The 16,301-nt window shown below is 38.3% G+C and overlaps 1 protein-coding gene across 6 annotated transcripts in view; it reads left to right on the plus strand.

Annotated features, from left to right (window-relative positions):
- Nucleotides 1-489: 489 nt before the first annotated feature.
- The window catches only part of HACD4 (3-hydroxyacyl-CoA dehydratase 4), a 100,297-nt gene continuing 84,485 nt past the window's right edge, over nt 490-16,301 (plus strand). For 4 of the 6 annotated variants that reach the window (XR_010841961.1, XR_010841962.1, XM_067041426.1 and 1 more), the window contains exons 1-4: nt 675-808; nt 2,197-2,300; nt 4,583-4,710; nt 14,932-15,044. Coding sequence is in view for 4 of the 6 variants with exons in the window: in XM_067041426.1 (XP_066897527.1) it covers nt 771-808; nt 2,197-2,300; nt 4,583-4,710; nt 14,932-15,044 (383 nt within the window). In the remaining 2 variants the exon portion in view is untranslated. Of the gene's footprint in view, nt 809-2,196; nt 2,301-4,582; nt 4,711-14,931; nt 15,045-16,301 lie in introns of all 6 variants that reach the window. The other 2 variants (XM_067041425.1, XM_059072510.2) reach the window with 2 other exon arrangements.

Genomic DNA, 16,301 nt, shown 5'->3' on the forward strand with positions numbered 1-16,301 from the left:
AGTGCTTTCTTGGCTTTTTGTTTGTTTTGTTTTAAATTTATTTGGGGATATTTCCCTTAGAGGGCAGAGAAGCTGGAAAATGGTCTGGATCTTATCAGCAAAGTAGGAAGTGGGTCACCAGAGCATGAAGGAGAGAGTGATGCCATAGGCCTGAGTGATCAGGAGGTTTCTGAGGGCTGGGCAAAGGATAGGGAGATGAACACAACGTGAATAAAAGGATTTGCAAGCATCAGTGAGGACCCAGGAGAAATGAGAGGGCAAGGATGTCTGATACTGAGGAATCAGGCCTCTTGGCTGAAAAAGTGTTAGGGAAGGCGTGCTCACAATCGTCCTAGCCTAACCGCTCTCACAGGTGAGGGTAATAAGAGGCGCCACCTGCGGCTCACGCATCCCAGGAGGCTTTGGGATGGCTAGGCTCTACGCTTCCGGGGTCAAAGGTCAGGGTCCGTTAGTTTCTACGAGGCTGCAACGGAGTCTCAACCCAAAGATTAGGAAGCCGGGTAAGGATCCTGGTGCAGCTTACTTGGGACTGGGGTGTGTTAGGGCCCCCGCCAGGCCGGCCCAGCCTCGGGCACCTGCCGCGCTTGGGCGTGCCAGTGGTGGTGCAGCTGGCTCCCGCCGCCGTAGGAACTTTTTTTTTTTTTTTTTTTGGTAAATTGCTGCGTGAGGAGAGGCCCCGCCCTTCCGCGCCAGGCCGCCCGGCCGCCCCTCCCGCGTTCCCGGCGGGTGTTGCTTCCCGGTCGGCGTGGAGGGACTGGAGACGGCGGCACATGGGACCCGTGGAGCTTCCCGCCTGGCTGCAGCCCAGGTAGGGCGCTCGGCAGAGGAGGGAAAGGAGGGGGTACGGGAGGAGGAGCCGCCGGGGTTGATAGTGGGGAACGGGGCGGTGGGTGGTGCCGATACTGATGAGCTGGGGGAGCACCGGCCAGTGCCCGAGCAAACTTACGGCCCACACTCCGTGGGGCTCTGGACAGGTATTAGCTAATTCAGTTGTCTCGACAACCCTAGGAGTAACTGTTATTTCCGCCATTTTATAGCTGAGGAAATGGGAAGGACAGGCTGCGTGGCCACCCTTCGTTTTGTGCTCTCTCTTGCCGTCTTTTTCTTTCTCCCCCCTCGGCCGACCTGGAGCTCTTTCCCTTGACTTTCTCTACCTGCTGCAGAAACACCAGTCACACGTGTAGACTTCAGGGCCCAGTTCCAGAGAAACTGATTCAGTGGTATGAGGGTAGAGACTGGGATGTGTAAGTTTAACCCACGCACCATGTGATTCTGCTGTAGGTTTGAGGGAGGAATTCCTCTTCCCCACTCATTTAGTAGTACTTGAGTCATCTGTAGGGGTGCCCATGTAAAATCATCAAGCTACACTGTATCTGCTTCCCAATTTATCTGCCTTATTTCCCAGAGGTTTCACATCTTCAACTAGGAGAAAAATCTTGTCTACCCTGGGCAGGGCCACTCCCACGGCTTTTCCAAACCGGAGGCAACGCTTCAAACGGTGCTTTCTTTAGCTCCCTCAAACGTGTATCTGTCAATCTTCTCTTAGTCATCTCCCCAGCAACCCATTTAAAAAGCCAGCTTGACTTCCCATATCTGGCCCAAGTGACTAAACTGCTTTCTCTGTGTGTCTGGTGAAGGAAGCTATCTGCTCTTGCAAAATATAATAGGCAGTGGTGAGACCCTGTCCCTAATTACATAATGCATTCAGAAGTCAGGTGTGTCCAATGACCGAATTATCCGCCACCTGGGAATGCCACCATTGCTACTCCCCTCTTGTAACTATGAACTAGTTACCAAGTTCAAGTTCTGCACTTAGCAGGGATACATGTCGACCACATCAGCCCCTCTCCATCCATATTTTCTTTTCAAAAATATTCAAAGCCTACTTTGCAATGCTTACTTTTATCCCTTGGGGAGCAGCAAGGTTAGAGGTTTATCAAAGATGAAAGTGGATTTTGAAATAGAACCATATTTGTCTTTAAACAAACTCAGGATCGTCACTTTAACAGATAGTGTGTGCTTTCAAAATCTGATGGGGTTTAGAGCGGTGAGCAAATAAAGGACTCTGATATGGGTTCTCTTGCTTGCTCAGATTGGCCAGTAAGTTAGTGAAAAGATGTGTATAATGCTGAAAGGGTGATTATAAAGGAAGTGTTTAATATGTTTAAATGAAGTATTTTCCTGTATTTATTGTAGGTATAGGAAGAATGCCTATCTTTTCATCTACTACTTAATCCAGTTCTCTGGTCACTCATGGATATTCACAAATATGACAGTCAGATTCTTTTCATTTGGAAAAGGTAAAAGCCCAAAACAGTTTTGGATTTTTAACTTTTAATCTTCATTTTCACCTAGTCCTGGTTATAATTTTTTAACTTCTATGAACTGCACCTAATAGCCTTCACTTCTCTAACATGTAGTGACCATATTTTTCAGTAAGCATGCTTTGTTCTTACTGCAAAAACCAAAACCTTTTTGGAGGAAGGGGGGGAGGTAAGATGAGGGCTTTAAAGGTATGTGGCTTCCCCCTGAGTAGGCATTTGCCCTGAAAACATAGACATGGCATTGAGGTGGTGCCATTTCACTCTTCCTTTTTGGTTCTGCACCAAACCTTAGCAGATATGGTGTGTGTTGTGGAAATCTGTAAATTCCAGTAAAACAGTTTTTGCAGAGAAATCAGGAATTAACCAATTCTTCTCTTGTTATTTATTCCCCAGGTTTCAGATAATTGGAAACTACTAACAAATGAAAGACAAACTTTATATTCCCCAGGCTTCTGTTGGGTCCCTTTAAAGGGCAATGTGTCCATAAGAAAATGGCACACTTAGTAGATGACTCATCCCCTATATGGGAGTTAGCATTAATGGTTTAAGTCATAAGCTTCCTCCACTTTCCTAAAAAATAAAGATTTTAAATGCATTGAAGTTTTCCAAAAAATGAATCACTGTCATTTAACATTCTGACTGTCAAAATAACATTCTTTTCACGTTCCATCCTCACATGGGTGTCATCACAGTTTACAACTGTTGCATGACTTGACAATTTGAGCAACTGCTGGTTTCAGCTAAAAACAAACATCCAGGATATATCTGGGAAAATATATCTGTGCTCATCAATTCAGACTTCTGTATCATAAGAAAATTAATCTACTTCTGTGGCACCATAAACCATTTTATGTTGCTTTTTCTTACTGCAAATCTACAGATAAATTCTTGCCTTTGTTAAGAACCTCGAAAAATACAGCCTGAGGCTTGAATTTCAACTATGAGTGTTGGGAGTCCTCAAGCAGAGGGAAACAAAGGGCTTAGGAAAACTTCCCTTATGTTTTTAGGAAAAAACATCACTTCTAGACCTTGGAAGTTAGCTGTGGCTTTGAGGGCATATTATAGGTCATTTACAACATAAGTAACAAGGCATGAACTCTTTCTTATGCTTCCTGGCCTTTCCAGTAGGAAAAATGCCTTAGTCAGCGGTGTATTTATTTCTTAATTGTTGTCCTGCTGTTATAATTATAGAAGCTACGTTATTATTAAAGAAACACAACCCATTCATATGGAAGGCAGACTGAAAAGAATTACGTGGGGTTCAGTACAGTTCCTGAATCAATGTATAAATTAAGTAGCTCAACAGCACTCAAGCACCTGGAATAGTAATGTCTGCTACTTTCTTCCTTCAAGGAGCTGTGTGACTGCTAATTCTCTTATAGCAAGTGCAGGGCCATGGATAAGAGCATGGACTGTCTATGCCTCAGGAATTATCTATGAAATGGGGATGATAATAATGTCTACCTCATAGAGCTGCTGAGAAGAGAAACCCTTTGTGTTTGATAAATTATTATCATGTGAATGATCACTAGGGAGTGAAGACAACAAAGACTTCCCTAGAAGATTCTTAACATGGCAGGATTTCATTTTAAAAGTTAAACCAACACATTTATCCTATTTAGAGGAACATTTGTTTGCCTCCCATTTCAGCTTTCTCCAAAAGCAGTATTTCTTTTGGGCCCTCTGCAATGGGCCCAAGTTCCAGTGTTTAAAACTCATAGAAATCCAGAAAGCACTAACTACATATGTATGAGCCATAAATGCTAGATACACGTAAGATGTTATTTGATATCATGGCATCATTAATCTCATTTCCATAAAGCTTCTCTGAAATCATATTTTCTCATCTCCGTCATTTTCTTGTCAATGGACAAGGTGTGGGCACCACAGCTTCTTTAATAAACTCACCTCCAGCCTGTTTTCACTGGTGTAGTCTAGAGTCTAGCTGTTTACTTTTATGCTGGGATTGCTTTAGAATCTCATAAATGGGGAATAAATGCTTTAGCTTTGACCATGGAGCCTTCTTTTTCAAGTTTTAAATCCTTTCTGGAAGAGGAGCAGTTAAAATGTACAATGATATAAAGTGCTTTCTTTGATTACATAGTCTTTGTAATTTAGTAATCTATTTAGGAAATTTCTCACATGTACTATGAAAAAGGAAGTAAGGAGTCTCAACTGTATTTCAAAGTGCTTTATAGATTTGGGTTGTGATCTGTGTTTTACTTACCATGTCTGTATTTTTAATTCACTGGACACAGATTCAATGGTTGACACTTTTTATGCAATTGGACTTGTCATGCGACTTTGCCAATCTGTTTCCCTCTTGGAGTTGCTGCACATATATGTTGGCATTGAATCAGACCATCTTCTGCCTAGGTTTCTGCAGGTAGGTTTTAATCGCATTATTTGTGTTATAGAATTTGTTGCATACTTAACTTTGTTCTATTTATAGCCTCTGTTGACTTTATGGTAGCGAAAAAGCCAACCTTTGCTAATTTGCAACCCACATCACTAACAAGGAGAATTCCATGAAAAACTTACCTCATCCTAAAACACTGCACACTTAGAATAGCCATTTGGAAAACATTCAGGGAAATGATGCTTGTGGGTCTGAACAACACTGCAGTGATCCTCTGCTGGGACGAGATTTCACATCCACTTCCCACTCTCACTATGCCACAGCCCTGAGCAGTATAGGACAGAGAGGCATAGGATTGGAGCCATTCAGACTTGGGTTTGGTGCCTGCCTCCTCTGCCTCCCACTGTGGGGTCTTATTACCCACAATCATTGGGCTTTTTAGGGAAAAGGACACCACACACATTGCCTGGAAAATAATAGATTTTCAAATAAAAGTCCCCTTCATCCATGTCCAGAGATTAGAATACTCCCCAGCCATTTCTTGTTCATTCTGCCACTTTTACTGAATACAATTGGAAAGGAGAGATCACTCATGTATATGTATTATAGTATCTAGTCATATAGACCTGGGGACTCTACAGACCTGGATTTAAATTCCAATTCTACCTCTTAACAGCTGTATGAATTTAAACAAGTCATGTAATTGTTCTGAATCTCATTTTCTCATGTGATGTAAAAATAACATGTTTTGTCTGGAATAACTGAGAAAATGGGTTGGATAAGTTCCTAGGACTTAGTTAAGAATACAATACCCCAATGGTGAAAAAATGAAACCATTTCTACTAAGATCAGGAACAAGACAAGGTTGCCCACTCTCACCACTCTTATTCAACATAGTTTTGGAAGTTTTAGCCACAGCAATCAGAGAAGAAAAAGAAATAAAAGGAATCCAAATCGGAAAAGAAGACGTAAAGCTGTCACTGTTTGCAGATGACATGATACTATACACAGAGAATCCTAAAGATGCTACCAGAAAACTACTAGAGTGAATCAATGAATTTGGTAAAGTAGCAGGATACAAAATTAATGCACAGAAATCTCTGGCATTCCTATACACTAATGATGAAAAATCTGAAAGTGAAATTAAGAAAACACGCCCATTTACCACTGCAACAAAAAGAATAAAATATCTGGGAATAAACCTACCTAAGGAGACAAAAGACCTGTATGCAGAAAATTATAAGACACTGATGAAAGAAATTAAAGATGATACAAATAGTTGGAGAGATATACCATGTTCTTGGATTGGAAGAGTCAACATTGTGAAAAGACTCTAGTACCCAAAGCAATCTACAGATTCAATGCAATTCCTATCAAACTACCACTGGCATTTTTCACAGAACTAGAACAAAAAATTTCACAATTTGTACGGAAACACAAAAGACCCCGAATAGCCAAAGCAATCTTGAGAAAGAAAAACGGAGCTGGAGGAATCAGGCTCCCTGACTTCAGACTATACTACAAAGTTACAGTAATCAAGACAGTATGCTTCTGGCACAAAAATAGACATATAGATCAATGGAACAGGATAGAAAGCCCAGAGATAAACCCACACACATATGGTCACCTTATCTTTGATAAAGGAGGCAAGAATATACAGTGGAGAAAAGACAGCCTCTTCAATAAGTGGTGCTGGGAAAACTGGACAGCTACCTGTAAAAGTATGAAATTAGAACACTCCCTAACACCATACACAAAGATAAAATGGATCAAAGACCTAAATGTAAGGCAAGACACTATCAAACTCTTAGAGGAAAACATAAGCAGAACACTCTATGACATAGATCACAGCAAGATCCTTTTTGACCCACCTCCTAGAGAAATGGAAATTAAAACAAAAATAAACAAATGGGACCTAATGAAACTTAAAAGCTTTTGCACAGCAAAGGAAACCATAAACAAGATGAAAAGACAACCCTTAGAATGGGAGAAAATATTTGCAAATGAAGCAACTGACAAAGGATTAATCTCCAAAATTTACAAGCAGCTCAATATAAAAAAACTACCCAATCCAAAAATGGGTCGAAGACCTAAATAGACATTTCTCCAAAGAAGATATACAGATTGCCAACAGACACATGAAAGAATGCTCAACATCATTAATCATTAGAGAAATGCAAGTCAAAACTACAATGAGATATCATCTCACACCAGTCTGAATGGCCATCATCAAAAAATCTACAAACAATAAATGCTGGAGAGGGTGTGGAGAAAAGGGAACCCTCTTGCACTGTTGGTGGGAATGTAAATTGATACAGCCACTATGGAGAACAGTATAGAGGTTCCTTAAAAAACTAAAAATAGAACTACCATATGACCCAGCAGTTCCCCTACTGGGCATATACCCTGGGAAAACCACAATTCTAAAAGTGTCATGTACCACAATGTTCATGGCAGCTCTATTTACAATAGCCAGGACATGGAAGCAACCTAAGTGTCCATCAACAGATGAATGGATAAAGAAGATGTGGCACATATATACAATGGAATACTACTCAGCCATAAAAAGAAATGAAACTGAGTTATTTGTAATGAGGTGGATAGACCTGGAGTCTGTCATACAGAGTGAAGTAAGTCAGAAGGAGAAAAACAAATACTGTATGCTAACACATATATATGGAATCTTAAAAAAATAAAAAAGGTCATGAAGAACCTAGGGGCAAGACAGGAATAAAGACACAGACCTACTAGAGAATGGACTTGAGGATATGGGGAGGGGGGAGGGTAAGCTGGGACAAAATGAGAGAGTGGCATGGACATATATACACTACCAAACATAAAATAGATAGCTAGTAGGAAGCAGCCGCATAGCACAGGGAGATCAGCTGGTGCTTTGTGACCACCTGGAGGGGTGGGATAGGGAGGGTGGGAGAGAGGGAGACACAAGAGGGAAGAGATATGGGGACATAAGTATATGTGTAACTGATTCACTTTGTTATAAAGCAGAAACTAACACACCATTGTAAAGCAATTTTACTCCAATAATGATGGTAAAAAAAAAATACAATACCTGGTTGCTATTGCTGTTATTTTAGGTATCATTTGTTTCTAGCCCTAGGTGACCATTGTTCCTTTTAAAGGCAGGTTGAAGGAAGGTGGGAAAGTCACTGGTAGATATTTAGTATATGAAATCATCACTGAATTAAGGCAAGAAAAACAAAAAGGGGTATTTTCCATAAGGAGAGATAAGGGTTAAGTGACTATATGAGCATATGTTTAAAATTTACAGAAAAGGTATTTACATGAGTATAATTTTAACTGTTTTCAAAATAAATTGGAAAAATGAATAAGAAAATGTGACCAATTTGCATTGTAAAAATATTTGAAATATCAGAATCTGATTGTATAGCCAGCACCTAGCAAAGTGCTTATAACAGAAACATACACCTTAAATTTTGTTGATTGAAGGAGTGGCATAGATCTTTGTATTAAAATTTGCTTAAAATACCATGAAAGTTTAAAAGATGGAAATCGGAGTATAAACTTGAGGAGTCTATCAAGAACTCAGCATTGCAAGTTCATGGGAGATTTTAAATTTTGCTTATTCAGTAAAAGTAGAGAAATAGTATTCATTAGGATGAAGACATTTTCAGTGTTGACATATCAAATGTAAAATAAAAATTGGGGCAATATTTAGAGTACAAACTAGTAACAGAGTAGTCAGTTAGCTAGCCAAAACCTAGATGGAAATGCCTTAAATGTATTTCCTTACAAAATAAAAGGGAGTACAAATCTGTCCCAGAAGAAGCATATTATTATTATTATTTTATTTTTTTTATGGTACGCGGGCCTCTCACCGTTGTGGCCTCTCCTGTTGCGGAGCACAGGCTCCGGACGCGCAGGCTCAGCGACCATGGCTCATGGGCCCAGCCGCTCTGCGGCATGTGGGATCTTCCCGGACCGGGGCACGAACCCGTGTCCCCTCCATTGGCAGGCGGACTCTCAACCACTGCGCCACCAGGGAAGCCCAGAAGAAGCATATTATTTAGGAAAAGATTTATTGGTATTTATTATTTGTTAACAACTAAGATGCATATAGCATTGTCTAATGCTAATTTTAGAGAACAGAATTAACAACCCAGGTTAAATGAAAGTTGTATTCTGTCATATGGAATTATTTTGCTTGGAGTATGATCAAATTTATTTGAATCTAAGTCATGTTTTCTTTTGGCATACTTTTTTGGATTTTGTACTTTTTTAGGCTAAATTGGATAATATTAATTTTATGGTAAAACAGCAGTTTCAAAGTTCAGAGCAGTGTTATTTTAGTTATTTCCAAAGAAGGAAATGCAAGTGAGAAACAGGACAGTTAAATTTGTAAGAAAGAAGAGCATCTTGAATATGTCTAGAAAATATGCATATATTTTATGCTTTCCAAAAGTATATAGGCTTATCCAAAAATAGAAAGTATTATACAACTTAGAAATCTGATTTCTTGCAGTCCTAGAAATTCCAGAATATTTAAGTGTGATTTTAATCACTATTAATTGAAACTGTAGTGGCTTTTGGAAGTATGATCACTGTAATCAGAATATATCCTGGTTTGGTAATTAAAAATTAATGGCAAGTATACACTGACACTTTTTATTTAAAGGTGAGGTGGCAAAGTCTACTGTTGATGGGGCTCAAATGATTTTTAAGTTTCTGTTGTCAGGAGCAATCAGGGATCATCATAGTATTGAAGACAATTACCATTCTCATCCTGGGCTGATTATTGTTAATTTTTGTTGTGATGTTTGGCTTCCTCTTTTTATCTCTGAGATTTTACCTGTCCTCTGTTTCTTTTATTCATTTACTATCTTTTCTATGGTTTTCAGAATGGGCATAGTATTGTAAAAAGCTTCAAGAGCACAGCATCGGGTCCAAAGTTTCATTTTCTGCCCCCTTCTTTTATTAGAGTTCTGTAGATAGTTAGAAGAATTATCTCATTATGAGATGACTCTGAGGCCCCTAACTTTAAAATAACCAAACAAAAGTCTAAAGTTGTATTATTATTCTTGGTTTTCCTGTTTCCACACTTTTAAGTGAAACTAGTTAAGAACATGGCTAAGCTACTCATACAGTAATCATAGCTGATTGCATATAGTATCTGGAAAAATGCATGGTATCTAGCTGCTTTCAAGTAGGTTGAAAAACATGTCCACTCATTTGTGGTGTTATTTTGACATTACCTTTGAGAGATTGCTAAGTCACAACGGAATTCTCTTTTTGGGAACTGGTCTTCCAAAATATCAAGATAAGTAATTCCCAAAAGCTGTAGGAACTCTTAGCTAGTTGAGCAATTAGAATCACATGTATCAAATGATGATGGTGTGTGTTTAGGAGGGTATGTTTGTTTTCTGTGTTTTCTTCTGTACATTTTTAAATGTTTTATACACATCTTTATTTTGACAGTTAGGGAAGAGCCACTTGATTTTCTAATATTACAGTTGGTAAAAGAAAGGGGGGGAACCCATTGACAATAAGAGTATAATAAGTTAACACAGAGATGTATAGTTTATGTATTTTTTAAAGATACAATTTAGAGGAAAAGGGCAAAACGATAACATAAATAGTTGTTTATATACATCCATTTTGGAAACAATTACATGCCAATTAAAATTATATCAGGAAATAAAGTAAACTTTTGGTATTTTTAATTTATAAAATGGGAAAGTAAAAAAGGTCCAAAAGTAGAATATAACTATAATTAAAAGTGATAAGTGAAAACTCGACATCTCTCCTCTCTAACGCCTTGCTCCCAAATGAGCTTGCATATTTTATTAGCTTGATTTTTTAAAAAAAGTTGAATTGGGAAACTATTTTAGTATATTTAATCAAAACAACTTGCTTTTATGGAGCGGAAATACCACCAACCCTGAAATATTGATTTTGAAGGGCTTTCTCCTGACTTCGCTTGTGCAGAAGCCCAAGAAAGAGGTTTTTATTAATACAGCTTTAGGATGTTTCAACTCGAGAGGGGAAAATATCTGCAAAACTAATCTTTGTCTTATGACATTAGGCTGATTTGCCTTTAGGAAACCCTCAGAGTTATCCACTTTACTCCTTTACCTTTTGAGAAATGCAAAGACTTTATACATAACTGAAATAAAACGGCTAAATTCTGCCTCCTTACCTTTGCATCCCAATAAACATCGCTGCACATGTCTTCATTTTACACAATTTTTAAAATCTATAAATCAAAACACTGGGAGTTATCACCCCCAAATTATCGTGCCTACAGAACTTCCATTTGTGAGCCCAAATTACCAGAACAATTTTTATTTTTACCGATATCACATCCTATTTCTGATAAGGACAAGCAGGGGTCTGCTTGCCAAAAATCATTCCAAAGATTTCACAGTCACAGATTCATAAGAACAAATATGAAGGATATACCCAAGGAGAGTGTCTTAAAATAAACCCTTTTAGGAAAACAGCAAAGTTTCACCCTAATTTCTTTTAAACCATGACGCAGGTGCTTCTTTGCATTGCTAGATTTAATTATTTTTTTTCCATAAGGTCATAGAGATTTTCTTTTCAGTTTTGAGTTGGGAACAGGTTTATATTGTTAGAGATAAAACTGTACTGCGGATAGTGTTGTGCTATGAGATTCCCGAAACTTTGATGCTTCCTGAGAATGAATTATTCACTCTGTACATAATGAATTATTAGGTACAATTCACTCTGTACTAAGATTTTCCATTTTTCTGGTATTTTTTGCATTTGATCAGTGGAGTTGTGATAGTTATAAATCTACATTCACAGTATAATTTTAAAGATGCTGAGATTAACTTTTTTGTTTTTATTTTTATTTTTTTGTGGTATGCGGGCCTCTCACTGTTGTGGTCTATTCCGTTGTGGAGCGCAGGCTCTGGACTCGCAGGCTCAGCAGCCATGACTCACGGGCCTAGCTGCTCCGCGGCATGTGGGATCTTCCCAGACTGGGGCATGAACCCGTATCCCCTGCATTGGCAGGCGGACTCTCAACTACTGCACCACCAGGGAAGCCCGAGATTAACTTTTTTATTCACTGATAGTCTTGATTATATAGAAAAATGTATTTTCCTGTAAATATACTAATCACTACATTAAATTATGCTTATTTTTATCTCCAGCATAATTACTTAACACAAAAGTTAAATAACTTATCCACATTCACATAAATTGTAAATGGTGGAGCAAAAATTTGGATTTGGGTTAGTTTTCTTGAACGCTCAACTATTATGCTACATTTGTTTACAGTGTCTATCTCACAAACTAGGACATAAATACCATGAGGGTTGGGACTTGGTCTTGTTCATGGTGTTATACCCCCCGGAATTCAGAATAGTACCCTCAATAAATATCTATTGATTGATGAATAAGTAAAAATATATAAATAGTATTTAGATGCTTTTGTCTTACAGAAGAATGTGGTGATTTGAACATTTAAGGGTATGTTTCTGAAGTTCTCAACAAAAGTTTACAGGATTTAAAATAGTTTGGGTTATCCTTTTAGTAATATAATAGTCTTTGAGGCTAAAACTAACTTACTTTTAAGATTGTAGAAATTCTCCCTGTAGTTGTATGATTTTTTACTCCTTCAATAGTTTATAACTAATTTGCTAGATGCCATTTATAAAGTAACAATTTTAGTCATTGCTTAATCTGGAGTTCAGGATTCCCAAATAGAACATAAAAATGCAAAATATTTTTATTTTGTAGTTACCAAATTTTTGAGTTAACCACATTACCACTATGTTTAATTTGGCCTAAGTTATAGTGTTTTTACTGTGCTTTTATTCTGCCTGTTTGAGTTGCACTAAACATTACAAGACCATTTATTAGTAATTGTCATGTTAATAACAATAGCATTTCTTAGGGTCCTTATGGAGATTAAATGAGATGGCTGTGTTTGGAACCTGGCACAAAGTAACTAATAAATATTGGCTTTTTACCAATTTAAGAATATCACCTCCTAAATTCTCCCATTGTATTGCCATTGAATGGTCAAGTTAGAGTTAAATAACCATCAGATAATTTGTTAATTAGACTGACATCATATGGGGGGAGGGCCTTCACATACCTTTCTATGTATGTGGTTGTGTTTTGGGGGGCATGCTGATTGCTGATTTCTCTGCAATCAGGTTACCATCACTAACATGCCACAGTCCCTCACTTGATTTTAAACAGTGAGTTTCTTTGTGCAGCTCCAGTCTCTCTCTTTTAGGAGAGTTTTCCCTCCCTACTCATCAGTTGAGGGGCAGCCTGACATCAGGGATTGCCTACAACTCTAGAAACCAGAGGTTTGGGATATATATGTTTCCAGGTCTGCCACTAGTTTGGGCAAGTCACTTAATTTCTCTGGTTCCCAGTTTCCTTATTTGTAAAAAGGTGGGGTTGGGCAAGTATCTAGCAGGACCCTTAGAAAGCCATCTTATCAAAAGGTAGCTTATGTTCTCTTTTTCAGTAGTCAGCCATGTAATTATAAATATGTGTGTATGCATTCATGTGTGTATCTCCTGAGATTTTTGTCAAAAATTAGATAATTTTCCTAATTAGCAGGTACTGATCAAATGTAGGATTAGGCAGTGCTTAAATACTTGTTTGCTGCTAAGATCTTGTATCCAAAGGCTGCTGGGTGTCATAGCAGCAAGCTTGGATCATTCAGTAATTATCATTGCAGTTAAGTCTAATTCGTTATATAAATATGGTTAAATCAAGAAACTAGGACATTGTAAAGAAAGACTGACGAAAGAAAAACAGCCATGTAGGTAGCTTCCATTGATTGACTAAGGTTTGAATCATATCTAATTTCCTTAGCCAAGCAAGGGCCCTCTTAACTCACCAATGTGGTTATAAACACACTGATACAGCTTCTACATGTGGATTTCTGATCATGTGGCCCAATGTTGGCAAATCCTGGATTTCTCTGCACTAGGTGATTTTCCAGGACTAAACACCTATGATTCTAAGTCATAGATTTTCTCAGTCTTTAGTCCTTGATCCACTTTAAAAATAAAGACAGCTATTGAAAAATACAAAGCAGCCCTTGTCTTTATCACTAATATGCTCCCTCAATCTCAGGTATATTTTCCTTCGACCACTGTGAGGAAAGTAAAATGTTCTATTAAAAAGCAAACAAACAATGCAGAGTGTACAAAGTATATTAATATGGCATAAGAAGGCACATTATATTTAGATTGGAAAGAGGAATGTATATTTTGAGGTCAGTAACTGGAGATGAGCCATAAGTGTGTGCATTCTTAATGATTTATAGATGCTTATTGACTTGGAAAAATATGAATTTGTTGAATTCTTTTCATTTTCCACTAGCTTATGTGGGTTAGGATTATATTATTTCGCTTCCCCTTTCTCCCTTTCTCCCACCTCCCACCCACCCCCACCAAAAAAAAACAAAGCAACCCCCCCCAGAACTACCGGGGCTTCCCTGTTGGATGAAATGGAAATTTCTCAGCCTGTCATTCAAAACTCTTCACATCCCAGCCCCCAACACATTTTCAATTTTATCTCCTAGGATTCCCTTCTGTGCACCTCTTCTCTAGCCCCCAGGGGTTCTCCTTACTCCCCAGCACACCGTGTGTTTTCACACCTCTGCCTCTTTGCTCAGGCTGCTCCCTTGGCCTAGGATGCCCATTCTTCTATCCAGTCTACCTGACAAACCCCTGTCCATTCCTCAAGATCCAACTGAAATGTTGCCCGCCTCCATAAATCTGTCTGCATCTTTTTCTCAGGTATCTCCCTCCCCTGTGCTCCCATATATAGCCCTTTAAATGACAGCATTATTCACACTGTGTTATAGTTACTGCCCCACATGCTCCTACCATTGCTACCCTGTGTAGCAAGGACCATGCTTTCATTATATATGTAGTCTTAGCATCTGATACATAGTGGACACTCAATAAAAGCTTGTCAAAGTGAGTAAAAACCATGTGTGCATGTATCACAAGAAGGGACATGCCCTGATTCAGATGAAATATGTTATCTTCTTATTCATTACATATAATTTGGAGAATGCAGAAAAACAAAAAGGAGGAAGTGAAATTCATCTGTAACCCTGCTCCCTCAGAGATCATGTTAACTGTGTAGTATATATATTTATAGTTAAAGCATACTTTTAAGAGGAACTCTGGTTTTTAAAATTAGAAAATTACCTACCTGCTTAACAGATGATCCTAATTCTTGACTTTGCTATTTCTTTGTTAGCTCACTGAGAGAATAATCATCCTCTTTGTGGTGATCACCAGTCAAGAGGAAGTCCAAGAGAAATACGTGGTGTGTGTTTTATTCATCTTTTGGAATCTATTGGATATGGTTAGGTAAGGAGACAAAATACTCTTTTAAGACAAAGCCAAATTGCTTTCTAAAGTGAAGCCAGTAATAGCTGCTTACATTTGGTTACTCTGAATGAGAGAGAAATACATAAACCCTTTTCATATTATTTTATCTTGATATGGAAATGTATTTTTAGTGCTTTCCGTAATGGACATATCAGAGATAATGGAAACCTACCATGGTATCAAGAGCAAATCATTGCATCAGGTTCCCAGTAGAAGACTTGGCATACACCAATTTGGAATAAACCTCACAGCTGTTGCTAATGAAAGGCATTCTTTGCAATTGCTCTGGTATGTGTTACTTTAATAAGCAAAGCAAGACATATTCTATCATAGTCACAATTTACAAAGTTGGTTTCTTTGAATTCAAGAATATTTTAAATATAAGGCCTTATCTCTCTGGGGAAAAAAACACACCTCCACAAACATTTGTATACAATTCCAGTGGGTTCAAATAACTGAAGTTCTTTCATGGACTCACTGGGAATCCTTGGACCTCAGGTTAAGAACCCTTGCTCCAGATGGTGTTATGTTTCTTTCTAATTCTAAAACTTTGTGTGTTATCTCTACCAGCAATGGTGTAAAATTGCTGAGCCCTTTGCTCAGTGGCTCACTTTGGAGAGGCTCCTAACTGCTACTTCAAGCTCTCACAAATGAGAACTGTCCCTCCTGCTTGAAAGATCTGGATGTGGAGGGGTAACAGAAGAACGCTAGCATTTTAGCTGAGGTTATATAAATTCTTTATTATATTGTCAATAACTTGGCTGAGTTAAGATATTCTAAGTAGAATGAATTTAATGAAATATTTTGTTGAATTAAAGTGACTATAATTCTTTGTTATATATAACTTAGTTATTTCTCACTTTTAACTGAAAGATTTGTGGATTTGGGGCAAACTTCAGGGAGTTTTGTAGCCCATGACTTTCTGTTTATGAGACATGGAGCCTCATCTGGGACTGTGGCTTTCTGATGTTTCATTCTCTGGTATGCCCAACTCTTTCAGTGTCGATTCAGTCTCAGATAAGCTCAGCAGACCCACTAGAGAACAAAGTGGTTTTGGCATTGAGAGTGGTATCGTGATGTGATGGAAAGACTTTTGGACGTAGAAGTGGAAGATCTCAGTATGAACCTCACCTCCACTGCTATATGATCTTGGGCAAATCACACAACCTTAAAAATAACAGCAATGCGATAATTCATGGACCTTAACATTTACCCCTTTAAAGTATAAAATTTGTC

The sequence above is a fragment of the Kogia breviceps genome, chromosome 8 (genome assembly GCF_026419965.1).
Source record: "Kogia breviceps isolate mKogBre1 chromosome 8, mKogBre1 haplotype 1, whole genome shotgun sequence".
In the NCBI taxonomy this organism is placed as follows: Eukaryota; Metazoa; Chordata; class Mammalia; order Artiodactyla; family Physeteridae; genus Kogia; species Kogia breviceps.